Source organism: Aythya ferina (assembly GCF_964211825.1).
Source record: "Aythya ferina genome assembly, chromosome: 3".
Lineage (NCBI taxonomy): Eukaryota > Metazoa > Chordata > Aves > Anseriformes > Anatidae > Aythya > Aythya ferina.
The window spans coordinates 114778467-114794621 of NC_140298.1; the positions used below are offsets into that span (position 1 = coordinate 114778467).

Below are 16155 nucleotides of genomic sequence, written 5' to 3' on the forward strand. Positions count from 1 at the left end.
TGCTAGTGCAGGAGGCAGCTAAGCAATCACACCTCAAACTAGTAGAAACTGAAGGTCATCAGTACACTTTAAACCAAACAAAAGAGTCAAGACTCAACGCTGGAAGTCAATAAATACAGGAGGACCAGACAGTCCCCTGACATGAGCCTCAGAAGTCTCCTCTGTGGAAAAGTTGAATTCTGTTGGCACTTAGATGAAGAAGGTGCTTATTGCCACTGAGCCCTATAAACGGGGGCAATTTTCAGTAAAAGCCCAGGCACACACTCCTGGCATCCCTTGAAGTGTGCGGCTGGACAACAGAAAACCCTGCGTCAACTGAGCGCGGGTCAGACGCTCTGCTTGGCCAGCCTCCCAACCTTGGCAAGTTGAGTGTTACCCAAGTGTTTGATAAACTGTGCTACTCGTTTTGTTCAGCATCTCTTCACCAAGAAAGAATTCGCTGCTTGAAACCACGCTGTCATGGCTGTTTGCATTCTGCATATGATTAGATAATGTCTTCCAAAGCAAACACGCTGCTTGGCACACGAACGGTCAAAACGAAGTGGATTATTTAATGCCTTGGGTATAATCGCTCCTGGAAAATATTACAGGAAAAAGCGTCCAACTATAAAAAACATACCCATTCATCTATGTGCTAAAATGTTTATTAAAATAAGGAGATGCATGCAACGTGGTTAGTGGAGACACTTCCCTTGAAACGTACAATTTTGCTCAATATCCAAGCCATGCTAAGAACCAGCAAGCTATCCGTAAAGCTTAAGACAAAAAAAAATAAAAATAAAAATAAATAATAATAATTAAAAAAAAGCTTGAGGCCTTCAGAGAAACACTGCACTAGATAGATCACTATGGATCTGAAAACAACTTCACCTGGGAAAACTTATTTTGAGGAGGGGAAAAACAAACCCAACAACACAACAACAGAAGATTTGGGATTTGGGTACTTGCCTATCAAAGATTTTACAGCTGTAACACTACATGCAGACAAGAACTATGAGAACAAAGAGAAACTATCAAGTACAGAAAATACTAATGCAAGAGATTATAAAATAGGTCTTTCAGCTGTCAGGATTTTTTTTTTTTTTTTGTGGTCACGCTGTTGTTTGGTTTTCTTCTTGTGTCTTCAGTTTTTGGAGTCATGGCTGTGCAACAATCTCTCCCCTTAAATCAAGGCTGCGTGGCTAAGGAGAAGAATTTGAAAACAGATGCCCTGAAACCCCCCAGGCAAGGCAGGGTTTCTACCTCTGGGCAGCTGGTAGTACCCAGAGAGCAGCAACACTTCCCTTTTTCTACCACTTTCTTCACTTGACTCTAATCTTAGAGCACTTAAGCTTTAAACCTCAGAACATCTCTGGGAGCGAGTGAGCCACTTTTACAAATGGAGAATTGAAGCAGGGATGAAAAAAAACACAGGAGCCAAATGTTCTTTCGCTCTCAGAAGTTTAGATATGGTGTTAGGCAGCTAAGCCTATCACAGGCAACTACAAGGCATGACTGACCTCCAAATACATCCCAAACAAATATCATCAGCAATATGCTCACGGTAGCATTTGAACTAAATAATGAGTTTACAGATTGACAGAGATCCCGCTCCAGCGAGGATTAATCGCAAAAAGCAATATGGTCAAAACAGAGGAACTATTTTTACCGTCTTCCTTGGCTGCCTGTCTCATCTCCACCTTATTTTTTCCCCTGCATGAAGGTAATGTTCCTATCTGCGTTACTTTACCTTACTGTCTTCAGATGCAAATTTAATCAGCCTCCACCATTAATATTTCTTCTCTGTTGCCGTAGTGCCTGGTTGTCCCAATCATACCTTGCTGCCTAGCCGCACGGCACGTGAATGTAACTGAAGAGAGACCATGAAGAATTGGCAACATCAGAATGTTTTGCTTTGAGTAAGAAGTGTGAGTTTAAATTCTCTTCCCCTGTTTCAGTAACATCTGGAATTTCTCGATTAGAAATAAACAAGATATTCATTAACTAATTGCTTATGTAACAAACATTACATAAATTCATCATCTAGAGATTCTTCATTAAGAAGAATCTTAATTACCCAGGTGAACTTCGAAGCAGAACTGCACTACACGCTTTCTACGGGTATCTCCTCAAGTTCCCTGATTCCTGACGTAGAGGCGCTGCACGGTTAAGTAGCATCTTGATCAGCCTGACCCAATTTTGGGGCTATAAAAGGCAAGCTCAAAGCAACAGCTGCAAGGAAGTGGAAGACCCGCTCGATGGGTTCATGGATGGCCAACCAACGGTGTCAGCGCTGTGGGCTAGCTGCCAGCTTCAGGGCAGCCACATGTGCTTATTGCAGGGATGAGCTGCTCCAAACACCGAAACTACAAAGCTTTGCCTTCAGTACTGAGAGAGCGTTCTCCTGTTCCAGAGGCCAAATGGAAACGGAGCATTTCCAAGCCCGTCTGCCAGACGCTAAGAGCAGAACGCCTGCAGAATAAGGTCATTTCCATGGGTGGGAAAGCAGCAATAAGCCCGGCAGCTCGCTCTGCTCCGGCACCCAGCAGCAGCCGCTGCCTCTCCAGCACCACCAAACCACCGTTCAGGAGAAGCCATGGCTCCAAGGAGCCACCATCATCACCACCTGCTCCACAGCCCCAACACATGCTGAGCTCTTCTGCAGCAGGCCTGGTGAATGGGGCAGCCCCTGGCCACATCAGCAACCTGGGACTTCAGGTTTTGGTGATACTCGTGCCTTCCAGTTGAAGGCAGGGACTTCTGTGCTCGCTTTTCCTCTTTTTCTTCAACTTTCACACCAGTAACCTCCTTCCTTTCCAACCTGAAACCTGGACGTTCCCCTCAATGTCACCATTTTTCTACAGACCACCACCTTCAGAAGGCTGAAGTGAACCCCGTTTGCAGACAAGAACCCCATAGGTTTTTTGTTGTCATTGCTGCTGGAATTCTTGGAGTTGGCACCAACGTGCAAATGGGTCTGCAGCAAGCCACGGGTGGCCGAGGACTGTCTGCTTCTGGCATCCAAGACAGGCAACTTAGAAGTCGACTTACCATTTCCAAGCTGCAGTGCAGTCTGCAGTGCAGTCTCCTCTGTAAATACACCCAAAGTCTTTGCACTCACTGCATTTGAATTCAGACGCCAGGGGAAAAAAGGGCAGGTTTAACCGAAGCAAACAAAGCACTGCAAGTCCAAGTGATGTGGCACATGAAAGGGACTCAGTTCCTGCAGTGTCCCCGTCAGCCTTTTGTTCTGTTAGCCCGTGGTCTTCAGCCGTGCTTTTCAGATGCTGCAGCTTAAATCAGCCTCATCTAACTCTCACCAAAGTCATTGGAGAGCTTCCTGCTGATTTTATGGAATCCCAGTTTTTACTTCATTGCTACTGCCTTATAAATAAGGATGGAGGAAGATCATGGCAACTTTAATTTCTTGCACAGCCTAATATTCAACATGGACCAGACACTAAAAGACAGCCACTCCAATATGAGCCTATGTCAATGCAGGTCAATTTCTGAATTTAGAATTAAAACAAACAAATCTGTTGGTACTTTAAGGAAGGGAAGAAGACAAACATTTTTCTACTCAGAGCACAAGAGAAAGCATGTCCCGATGCAGACAGGACCGTCCACCTGAACCACTCCTCCGAATTATTCCCCATCAGTTCCATCTCTGAATCCCCTACTGAACTGTGAAGAAAAAGCTTTTTAAATTAACGAGAATCTCTCGCTAGCAGCATAAAAGCATTTGTACACAGTGTGTGTGTGATATCACCTGGTAACAAACCAACAGGGGAATAAGAGTCAGGACAAACTCTTGCGAATGGCAATGCTTTTTTTCCAGATATTTCCATTGGCCTCAAGGTATGACTCAGAGTTAAACAGAACAGGGGTTCCGAATTTGGCCTCAGATTTGTACAGCCTTTTTCCCCCCATCCCATTTTTTTAATACTAAGAAGACAGCAATCAGATTAGAAACAAATGTTGTCTGTCCATGTCCTTTAAATAAACTGCTGAATGTCACTGTGCTATGCCTCTGAGCTCTTTCAGCTGATCTGTGAAAAGCATACTTAAAATTCCTCTTTCAAACTTAATTTGCAGCGATTTTCTTGTAGTAATATCATAACAAATGAGAAAGATAATTGATTTCAACAGTAAGCAATTACATACAATGATTTTTCTACAGCAGTCGTCTAATTAAGAGGCTACGAGCCCAGCATATCAAATCTTAGAATGAAGCATTTGAGGTATTCATACGAGATGCAAGATGCACAACTTTTTGTATTCTGCCCTATTGCAGATGCACCAAAACACTCGCTCCAAACTTTTAACCCTTCGCAAAGATTTCCCACTCGTCTGGGTTCAGAAGCCAAGGAGCAGCTCCTGCTCAAATGAGTAAAGACAGCTGAAGATCATCAATATTGATAAATAACAAACATTCGCGGCACGGCTGATCTAAAAAAGTGACAGCGGACTAAAAATATCTCGAGAAAATTAACAATGAATGGTTTGTTCTGAAGATGAAGCATGCACATACACAGATGCCAGTTATATAACCCATTTCTTAGATCAGGCAAGAGTAAACACCGGGCTGCTCTTTCAGCTTATCAGACCACGGTAAAAAGCAGGCACATTTCTCTCCCACGTCTCTCTCTCCCCTAATTAACAGATTTTTTAACGGCGTGCCTTTTACTACCGCAGCAGAATCTCATTCTGAATCGCTACGTACAAATCCCCATCGCTCCCACAGGCTTTTCTAAGAAGCATCTGCAACAAAAGAACAGTAGGCGCATACCTTAACCTCTTGGTTGGCAAAAATCTCCACGTCAACCCCACAGGCGACCAGAGTGGAGACATCACAGTCCATGCTACGGGCTGGCATCCCCCCCTTTTGCACACAGAGTTAAGCAACCTCCGAGTAACAAACGACTGGAAGGAGACAAAAATCTTCGGCTCGGTATTGCTATTGAGCAGTCCGAAATTCTGTTTCAGTGCCGACAACGAGCGCAAGCCTCCGCCACGAGCTCTTTGCCCTTAACTGAGTTGCTCCTTGCCTTCCCCTCGTACACCCACCGACTGAGCCGGCGGAGCATAGTAACAGCGCTATTCCATCTCTCATGGCAATGACATCACCACCAGGACTGACATAAGCTAAATCTATTTTTTCAACCCTTTTATCTCTAGGCAGCACAGTGGATCAAATTGAACATGATTATGTGCTAAATCTGAACTCCGACTAAATCAATTCAAGCAGCGTTCACTGGCAACTGAGTCATAGCTGTTGTTTCAGCTGAGTGCTTATGTTGGCAAAAAAAAAGATCGCCTGACACTGAAAGCTCTGCTCCGAGTGTAAATTAACCCAGCATTTAAAGCCACCAAGCTTACGGTACGATCCATTACTTTATTACACCTTAAAATCCACAGCAGAGCAGCTAATAAAATAGGAGCAACAAAAAAGTCAGCATTCTGTTTTCCTCGCTCTTCTTTGCCATACAGCAAGCTACATGACCCCGCGCAGGGGATTAGAGAACATCTCGTCCCACCAGCATCCTGCAAATGTGACCCCATTACTTATAGACACAAGTTGCACCCTGACTCATCTTTGGGAAGATCAGAGGCATGTCTGTCCGTGACTCGGAAGTCAACAGCCCTTCAAAGAACAGAACAAGAAAATGTCCCCTGAAATGAGGATGTCACATTAAGCAACCCTTGTACCACTGTCCTTAGAGTTACTTCTTCCCAAATATAACAGCTGAGCAGGAAATGCACCAAGTAAGGCTGGTTTAGACCCAGTAACTCAGGGTGTCTCATTGTGCTTTGTCGGTTCATTTTTTACATCAGAAAGAGATGTATCAAGAAATAAAAGTCCCAAGTTTGTAGATATTTTAAAGTTGATCTTTACCCGGAGCCGCAACATCGCTTTTCCTCTCATTTTTCATGCTCGCCATCCATAAATCACTTTTAATTGTTGCTGTCCTAGAGATGACATTTATGGCTAGGTCAGATTTACAGGCAGAATTAAAACCTTTAACTATTGCAGGCCCATCAGACTGCAGCAAACACAGGCCATGCACTCAGCTTGCTGGGCAGCCGACACAAACCTAGCAGCAGAAGCAGCACGGAGCTTACTCGGCTTCACTGGCAGATATTGCAGCTTGCACCACGCTTTGGGATGATGCCCACGCTTTGCTGCTGATCTTTAAACTTGACTGTGATCTTTAAACTAGCTCAGGTGGTGCTGCAGGCTACGAAATTCAAAACAAAAACACCTGGGGAAAAGGCCTCGAGTTCTTTGCACCAACAGGGTGGTTGGAACATCTGGAAGCAGAAGGTCCACACCAGGCTGAAGCTGCCCAGTGCCCTGCCTTGCTCTTTCACCAGTACCAGAAGTTGGGGAAGCACAGGGACCTGCAGGTTAGTTAACAAAAGAACAACCTCTGCTGAGAAATTGGCTCTTTACCCCGGGAAACGGCAGTAAATTTGGATGCTGATACAGCAAAGCTGACATCCATTATCAGAATTTTCCCAAGTTCGGTTCAATTACTTGGCCATTTTTTAACTTGCATTTACAGTAGCCCCGTCAGCAGCAATCACAAAGGAAGATCCAAAACCAGACTAGAAACTTATCCCTGCACTAAAGATTTTACAAACTGGGAATATACAGGTCAACAGAAATAGATAGGACAGCACAAGGCAGCAAATGAATGAATAGGGTTCAACTGTTTTCTACACCAGTCACTTGTTGTTTTTTTTCCCCCACAAACCACAGTAAAAGATTTTTAGCAAAGAATTTGAAGTTACCATTCCTGTGTGTGTTTAGAAGAACTTTTATGCACATATTTGAATATCACATATATGAGATAGCACAGAAAAAAAAAAAAAAAAAGCCTACAGATGCCTGACTGAAGTTCTAAGTAGGCAGCAATGGAAAAATCATGTCATCAGAAAGCTGAAAAGTTCCTAAGTGGTTTTCAAAGAGCTGGAAGGAAGCACTGCAAGCAAAGATGAGTCATGGGTATCTGAGCCTAGCGAGAGTTTTAGCAGCATGGACCAACAGGAGACAAAAACTGCAACAAACTCTGCAAAGGAAAATATATCAGGAATGTGACAACGCCGAGAGGTGGCCTGAGCCTGGTCTCACAGCAGCAACGGGGAAAGGATTTCCCAGCCCAGAGCCAGGCTGGACAGATAATCCTTTAACAATTTCATTTTTTCATTTTTTAAATCTGTCGTCTCTCAATTTCAATAGCCTGTCTGCTTAATCTTGTGAGTTCTGGGATGCGGGGTGCACGCTGACCTGTTCCACTTCACGCTTGTTCATGGGCTTCTGCTTCTCATCTCCTTTCAAACCAGAATCACTGCAGCTTTCCTATGCCATCCTAGTAAAGAAACCCTTTGCAATTATTTTAGTTTCCTCTTGCCTACTCCTATGCATAACCCATCTTTTTCCCTTAAAACCCCTTCCAGCTCATGGGGTATTTTAGCAAGCTCCTGACAGACATCCCAGTTGGGTTCACTTTGAGAAACCAGAGATCACCTTGTAGAACTCCACAGCATGCTTCAGTACTTCAGCTTAGGTCTCCCAGTAGATATTCTACGTCACTACTCACTTCTCACTTTAAATCAAGATAAAATCCTACCTGAGATTTTTTAGGGCACTCTGCAACTCTTCAGAGCCTCACCTTATGTTAATAAACGTTATTTGACTTTTCATTTTACATTGTCAGGTTAATATTGACTGCTTCCTCCAGATCAGGAGACTTGTTCTTCATCGAATTGAAATAAGATTTGTTCATTTACCTACAAGAAATTCTGATCTCTGGCTACAGATGGTCTTGCTAAATTCAATTTACCAAACTCCCAGGAAAACTAAGAGCATATCTCATGCCTGACTTAAAGCAGCCTATTTAATAAACAGTGATCGAGACAGAAGGCATGCACTTCAGCATGCTTGAACCTACTCCATCAGCAGGTTCTCCAGATCAAACACTGCTACAGGTCACCACCTCTGCCCTACTGCTGGTGCAGGGAAGCTCCTCTCTTGCTGGCCAGAGGATTTTGGGATCACATACACCCCTTAAAACTTACCCAAGTGCCCTGCAACAGGAGCCAAGGTTCAGGAAGCAGAAGAGCAGTCCAGATGTCGGTGAGCTGAGCCATTGCCAATGGGAGCAGCGTTCTGTTGGCATTCAGCAGGAGTGCATCTCCACTCTCTCACTGCCCCCTACCCCTTTTATACTGGGCTTAAGACCCCAAGCAGTAATTGTGAGGATGGAGAACAAGCAGAGCACTTGGAACAACAGTCGTGCGGAAGTTTTTTTGATTTGTTTCATGTTTTGACCATAATAACAATTGTGCATGGAATTAAATGGGCACCGTGCGTGAATAATTCAAGGGAACATTTCAGAGTGAGGTTAAGAGCAACCCAGACCTACTTGCACATCTAAGCTGAGCACTGACATACAAAGCTTTTAGTTACTTGTGCAGCAACCAAACAGGCCCTGGAACCCAGGACAATCCTGATTAAACGTCACTCAGGCTGATACTCATTCTTCACAAGAACCAGCATCAGCCACTAACAGCGCTGCGCTCTGATGATTAACACTTGATGATCAAGTCTCATACTTGAATCAGCAATCCCCTGCAAAAAGGCAAAATTCCCCAAATCAGAAGGAAAGTAAGTCGTGTTTTCAGCCCGTGCAGTGCCTGGGACTGTACAGCCCTGCCCTACAACCTTTACTCCTCTCTGTGTAGCTTTTGTTTTCCTACAGTGTTCCCACAGACATTGCTCCAGCTCAGCCCGATGCCCACAAACAGGGCCATGATTTAGGCTTTCCAAGCTCAGCTGTCAAGTTGTTAAAACAATTGCAGAAAATCTTGACCCCCTTTTGCAAGCAGACCATTACTGATTTAGCCTTAGGGAAACTTCCCCGTGTGTGGACCTCATGGTAACAGCAGCCACATTAGAACAAAAAATATCAGCTAAATTCAGGAGCCAAAGTGACATTTTTTGCTCCCAAGCTAAAGCTTGTGCTCGTTACTACTACGAATAGTAGGATTATTTCCGTAGCAGCTCTGCTCACGGGTGCCTACCATGCTGTTTATGGTGCTGCACAAAGGCAGGACAATAAAAAGAAACCCCACATCGATGCCCCGTTGGTGTTTGAATGGCACCCTATAAATAGATCCACATTGTCTGGCTCAAACGTTTTTAACAATGTGCATCTCTATCGATCTTCTGCAGCCTACTACAAAAGTCAAAAGCATTTAAACCAAGCTCCCTCATATACACGTAGTTACGAACAGACATTCACAAATAGAATCCTAGTTCTTTGAGACAAAAACAGAAGGTAAATAGGTAAAGATTAGTAAGAGGTCCAGAGGAACACAGCAGGAACACAGCAGACCAGTGGGACTGGGCACCGAGGGAAGGATTCTTCCTCACCTGTAGCTATGCCTCAATTTACGCTCGGTGTGTAGCCGAGGGTGAAAGGCTGGCACTTCAGGACACGGAGCAGAAAGAGGTGTCTTAAGTTAAGGGAGATGTGAAAGCCGTTCAGATAACACACATTACCTGATGCTCGTATAACCACACTCAGTGAATTCACTGCTACCTGGAAATCATAAAATTCCCACTCTTAATTCCCCAAACAGAATGGCCATCAAACGTTACACTGCTAGTTACTCAGTTATGTCTCTTTTTATAACACCATGAGAATTTAAACTCTTGAAATAAACCCTCCTGAACAGATGAAAACCCCCTAGATTCCATTAATATCCATTAATGGATTTCTCCACGAGCAGTCAATAGCTGCAACCACAATGTATTTCGCCTGAGGAACCTATCTGCATGGGAATACTCGGTCCCAGGTTCTCAACTGCTGCCAAAATTTCACGAATTTCCAGAGGCTAGAAAGGGCTTATGTGAATACAGAAATACAGAAGATAAAAATACAGCATGTAGAACTTCTTTGAATTCGTCAAAGGTACTAGAGCATCTATACATCAAATAAAGTATCTTTTGGGGTAGAAATTTTAACTGTTATTTATGATAAATAAGAATCATAGAATCATCTAGGTTGGAAAAGACCTTCAAGATCACCAAGTCTAACCATCAACCTGACCTGAGTCCCATCACTAACACAAGTCCCTAAGCACCAGGTCCACGTCTCAAATACCTCCAGGGATGGGGACTCTACGACCTCCCTGGGCAGCCCGTTCTGATGCCTGGCCACCTTCTCCATAAATAAATCTTCCTGATATCGAACCTAAACCTCCTCTGGCACAACCTGAGGCCATTTCCTCGCATCTTATCACTTGTCACCTGAGAAAGGAGACCGACATCCTCCTCACTGCAGCCTCCTGAGGTAGCTGTAGAGAGCCAGGAGGTCTACCCTTAGCATCCTCTTCTCCAGACTGACCAACCCCAGCTCCTCAGCTGCTCCTCATATGTCTTGTTTTCCAGTCCCTTCACCAGCTTCGCTGCACTTTCCAGCAGCTCAAAGTCCTTCTTGCAGTGAGGGGCTCAAAACCAAACACCATACTCAGGGTGTGATCCCACAGCTACAAAACCACTGATTATCCAAGAGGAGTTTGAACCCCAAGCTAAAATTCCTAAAAATTCTGAAATAACAACAACTGTGAGGGAAGAAAACAGACTCACAGTCACTTCTGCTTATAGCAAACATTCATTCCTATTGTTTGAAGATTTTTAAAGGTGCAGAATTTTGGCCAGAAAAAGCAAAAAAATGAAAGTTTAATTAAACTTAGAGTAACCCTAAATCAATACATTTCCCATAAATACATTAACGGTAAAGTCTGGAAAATCCTTTAGATGAACCGTGCCTTGGCTGCCCTCAACATTTGGAAAGGAAACTTTTCTCTAAGTAATGTTTTGTTTTTCTGTCAGTAATAAATTTTCGCCGCTCAAACTTAGAGGTCTCATTGTCTGAGAATCCGAGAGTCAGAAAATAAGACAAATCATAAACATTATGGAATATTTCTCCTCCTTTGGTAACTATCAAGCCTCTCAGAGCACCACATATGATCATGTAAAAATACTTCAGCATCTGAGCAAAAGAGTGTGTCACTTAGCCAAGATCGTTTTGCTGTCTCATTTGGGAACACACAAGTTTCAGCTCTGAGTCAGAATCGTTCAATTACTTTTCATGTTGCAGTATCATTCATAGCCCTCAGCTTCCAAATATAGGGGCGGGGGAAGGAAATCGGGGCACGTAACCATTTTCAGCAGAATGAAGAAAAACCCTTCCCTGGGCCTGATCCGCACAGGATGATGGTTTTGGTGCTCCTAGACTAAGATGGGAGCAAGACTCCAAGGAGATGGATTCAGCTCCTGATAGCACTGCTAAGTGACCTTGGACAAAACATGCAAGAAAACACATTCAGAAGAGCTCAGCCTTCTTGTATTTTATTTGGATTTTAAGTGTAAGCTGTGAAGGGCATGCTCCATTACCAGGCATTTAATAGATGATGCAGTTTGGGAGAGGCCTGAAAAGCTCCTGCCTAAAAAATGTGATTTACTGTCATCCGAAAACTCAGTTAAAGGTTTCAAAATGCATTTTAGAATCATTTCCATTTACCCTTCCTTGTCTCCAACCAGCAAGGGTATTTAACATGGCTGTATGTTTTCCTTGTCATTTGAGATGCTTCATCACAGCCAAATGCCCTTGAAAGAAGAGCCCGGAATACCAATGCTCGCAGCTGTGAGAGCCCAACCTTATCTCCGAAGCGCAGCGCTGCACAGGACACGCAGGTGAGAGATTTAATGGCTGTGCTGCGAGAGAACGGCGCTTCCTGCCAAGCCAGCAAAAGCAGTCCAGCTCGAAGGAAAAAAACAAACTGTCAAACAGCATGCGGTCAGACAGCAAATAATGAAGCAATGAATAATAGATTTCTTGGGTAATTGCTATTTTCTCCTGATATTATAGGGTGGAAGTGGGCATTTATTTCGCTGAAACACTTTCTTAAAGCAGATAGCCCCTTCTGTGAAATTCCCTCACCCAACAGAAGGATAAAATAGCCGAAAATAACCCTGAAGTGTCAGTAATTAAAATCTACCCTGTATTACTCTTCGCTCTTTTCTTCATTAAAGAGAGAATACACTGTCTTCCATTTTGATAAATTATGTTCCCCGCTACTATTTATTGATTTACATTCATATGGTGACTGGAAATTAGACAATATGGGATGCAAATTGGGGTATAAAGCTTCTCCAAGGTCTCTACAATGAAATTTAAAATCCCCGCTAAGGAAACTTTCTCCAGCAGTATATAGCATATGAGTAATTCCCAAATAACAGTGAACTTGTAATTTATTCATAAAATGGCTTTACCTGAGTCCCTCCCCACCAGGCTGATCTCATGATTTCACAAGGAGAAGTGGGACCATGATGACCCCTGCAAGAGCCTGCATCCTATGTGAGGGTATGAAAGGTCAGAATCAGTTTACCCCCTTTTTCTCTCCCTAAAAAGACAGACATTTTTCTCCAACTAGAACAGGACGTGAGGAATAGTCTCCCATTGACCCAGCCCAAGAAAATGCCAAAAACAATTTTCCAGTCTTCTGACTTGCACTCTCAGTTTACTTAATATTTCAGTAATTTTTAAGCTCTGTTTTGGAAGATGCCTAGTTGAGACAGTTCTAAATCACTTTGTCACTCTGTATTTTGGTTCCCGCCAAAAAAAAAACGGCATTATGATGTGTTTTCAAGATTAAACTGGCAATAATTAAATAGTGGGTACATTAAAAAACACAAGCAAGTGACACAAAACTGATCTTACTTCAAAAGTAGCAGAAGTCTCACTAGAATAACCCACTCCTCTCCATCCTATGCCCTTTGAAGTTTACTGTGATACATGAATTTGAGATTGTATTTGTTTGGAGGTCACTTATTTGTTCTGCAACTTTTCTCTCCGTGAGCATAAAAGCAAGCAGGACTCACTGTAGAAAGGCAGATCAGTTATTTACTGAAAAGACAAAAAAGTACCAGTATTAATTTGCAATTTTATATCTTAGTTTATATACATTACAGCCATAAGCTGAGTTACAGTCAGAATTTCAAACTCATCATCCCAGCTTAAGATGGGCAAGCAAACTTCTACTTCACTTGAGATATCACCAATTATATTTCCACTTCTTCAGGCCAGAGATAAAACCAGGCCCAAATACTCCAGTACGTAGCAAGAGGCATCTTGGATGTAACAGTGGCTCTCAAAGGAATTGAGAACTGCTTTGCTTTAATCCATGGCACTGTTTTCATGAACTTGAAGAGATTCATGCTCCAAAAGGCACATAAACAGAGGAAGGATAGAAGGTCACAACTCTTTAAATTAGCTCTTAAAGGACTGCTAAAAAGTATTCTGGCATTGGGCTATATCAAATAATAGCAACCACTTTTCATGGAAAGGATATACTCAGCAGCTAATGTGGATTTATTCCCACTCTAAATTACTAAGTGCATCTCACGCGTGTTTATGTTTCTAAGAAATAAGGAAGTAGTTGAAGAGTCACGAGCCAAGAGACATTCCTCAGAGAATGAATTAGAACTCGAACAAAAAATAATTTCTTATCTTTTGGACAGAGCAGCTGAAAGAGCTGTATATTCCCAGTTCAGTCGATGTTCTTTTAGCAACTTAAAATATTATTGTAATGTCTCGTTGCTATTTACAAAATATGTTATATACACCAAAGAATGCAGCCAAACTTCTGAAGGGGTATGTAGCTGGCCATATACAGCAAGAAGATTTTAAAAGGAACACAAACTCCCCCGCAATACAATCCCTATACCAAGATTCAGTCTGCTGCATGGCAGAGGGCTGCCCCATAGGAGCCAGACCTACGAGAAGGCTACTGAAGTCTTCAAGGCATCAAATCCACTCAGGAGTGATGAGCTTAGTGTAAGGATTTGCAGATAAAAGATGTAAAGAGCATCTTGCTAGCCACTGAAAGACAGTCCCAGCAGCCTACCACCTTGCTGCGAGCCAGGAAGCTCCAGGAAATGGGACAAGGCACAGCCACCGTCCTACACCAAGCTCAGCTCAGCAGCATCACCACCCAGTGGGGACCAGAAGACACTCGCTGATCAAGCTCGTTCTGACATAAAGATGGGAACAAAGCAGGGACTGTAAAGATATGAAAGAGAAGGTGGATGATAGACAGAAAAAAAAAAAAAAAAAAGATTATATTAAGTTCTACATACATGTGAGGCTAATTACAAAACTGTAAAATAACGTTCAAATAAATCCCTACTAAATATCTCTTGGTATTTTGAAAACACATTGATAGCAAAAACCCTTCTGGAAGGCAGAGCTTTTATCAAATATGAAATAACACCACAAAGAATCTTCAAGGCCTTGACTGGTTTGAAGATTTCATTTATTTAAATTGTCTTTTTAAGACCTGGAAAAATGCTGTATTTTAAATGGCCTGCTAATCCACTCTGCAACCCCGGACCTTTGACTTTTCCTTTAAAGCCTTTGAACTGTTCCCAAGCTGTAACAACTGCTGCGTTTCAATTTACTAAACAAATTCTTTACTTTATTAACATTAATAAGAATATTTTCACTGATTCATTTATAACCATGCCAATTCCTGGAAGTAAAACTTTTATGCAAGCTTAATGTACAAAATCAAGAGGAATTCCTTGCCCCTCTGAAATGGAGACAGGATTATGGGTTAAGCACTATTTTAGCACTACTTGGTGAGAATTCAGTTGTACAGACCTGCTCTTCTCATGGTTGCTTTGTCTGTAATAGATGTATTGGCTCCTTTGTTCAATAGGAAATAATAATTTTATAAATAATAATAATTTTATAAATCACAAAAATGTGTCACGTTTAGGTGCTGCACTTGGTGCTCTACAGACCCTGTGCTGGTTTTTGACCCCTCAAGGAGCCCAGAAGGACTTACAGATACGGAGATACCCACAGACTGAATCTTGTGGAGGATCAGAACTGAACTGCAGGGGATGCTGACGTCTTGAAGACAAAATCAGGTCTGAAAAAAGTTAGCACAGAGAGAACTCACTGACCCAAAGCACAATCTTTGTGTTACATCCTTCTTGACTTGTGAGCAGCCCTCCACACCTGCTCTCCACAACTTGCAGTGCAGGTTGCTGGCATCCTGAAGGAAGGCTGGTGCATACTTCAGAGCAAAGTCATAATCTTTTCTCCCTTTTTTTTTCCTGCTATCAGATCTAGGAATCTTCTCATTAAGTCTCTCAGTGACTTCATAATCCCTTCTGATGCATCTGTTTGCCTTAGCAATCATTGCATTCAGCTCATTCTGCTAAGCAGTTAGGTTTTTAGCCCTGCCACTAGTACTTGGAAATCGCTCCAAATCCAAATGCTGTTAGTTAGAAACTAATTTTCAGACAAACTTGAGGCCAATCTTTTTTTTTTTCTTTTCCTCTTGCATTTATAAACAGCAATCAAACACTTGCCAGACTTTGTTTCTGCTGCATAAAAACGAGCCAAACTCTCCCACATGGTATCAATGCGAAAAAAGTCATTTACAACAAATGATTTAAAAGCAGCTTGGTAACTTCTATACTGCACGTACATCCTATAGGTCACATTCTAGCTCAGCTCTTGAACCACATGGCTTGTTAGCTTCTCACAGACAGACACCATAATCTGTGACTCGATGTGCTGTTATCTGCAGCCTGGCTGTGTTAGCTAACAGAACACTGTGGAGGTGCTTACATGAATAAAAAGCGCTCTGCAGCCCATATAGCTTTAAATTTAATTGTAAGAATGGAATTGGATCTGTGACAGACATTTCGGTTTTAAAAATGGCAGAGGAAAGAAAACCAAACCGAAGCTCCTTTCTTCCCACTATCACAAGCACTTTGTCATTCGTGACTGTGCAGAACTTGCTGCAGCAAGAGAGCCACTGAAAGCTGCTTGGCTGGGGGAAGGAAAAATTAGTAATTTATATATATGTATATATATATGAATACGAGCCTCTTCCACTGCTTGTTTTGCAGCATAAACTTTTCTAACAACTTGCCTCATATTACTTCTGAAATCTCATTATTTCATAGAATGGTTTGGGCTGGAAGGGACCTTAAAGCCCTTTCAGTTCCAGCCCCCTGCCATGGCAGGGACACTTCCCACCAGCCCAGGCTGCCCAAATCCCATCCAGCCTGGCCTTGGGCACTAC

General features: G+C 42.7%; 1 protein-coding gene and 1 long non-coding RNA gene across 3 annotated transcripts in view; one reads left to right on the top strand and one right to left on the bottom strand.

Annotated features, from left to right (window-relative positions):
- RCAN2 (regulator of calcineurin 2) overlaps positions 1-16155 on the bottom strand; it is a 78751-nt gene that overhangs the window by 33162 nt on the left and 29434 nt on the right. Inside the window, exon 1 of one of the 2 annotated variants that reach the window (XM_084514416.1) lies at positions 4769-5056. The exons of the other annotated variant lie outside the window; for it this stretch is intronic. Within the exon in view, the coding sequence (XP_084370542.1) occupies positions 4769-4855 (87 nt within the window). The 5' untranslated portion in view covers positions 4856-5056. Of the gene's footprint in view, positions 1-4768; positions 5057-16155 lie in introns of those variants that run through there. 2 annotated transcript variants of the gene reach the window in all.
- LOC311434308 lies at positions 6262-8642 on the top strand. Its single transcript, XR_014691377.1, has 2 exons — positions 6262-6387; positions 7701-8642. It is a non-coding gene; the product is annotated as an uncharacterized lncRNA (long non-coding RNA).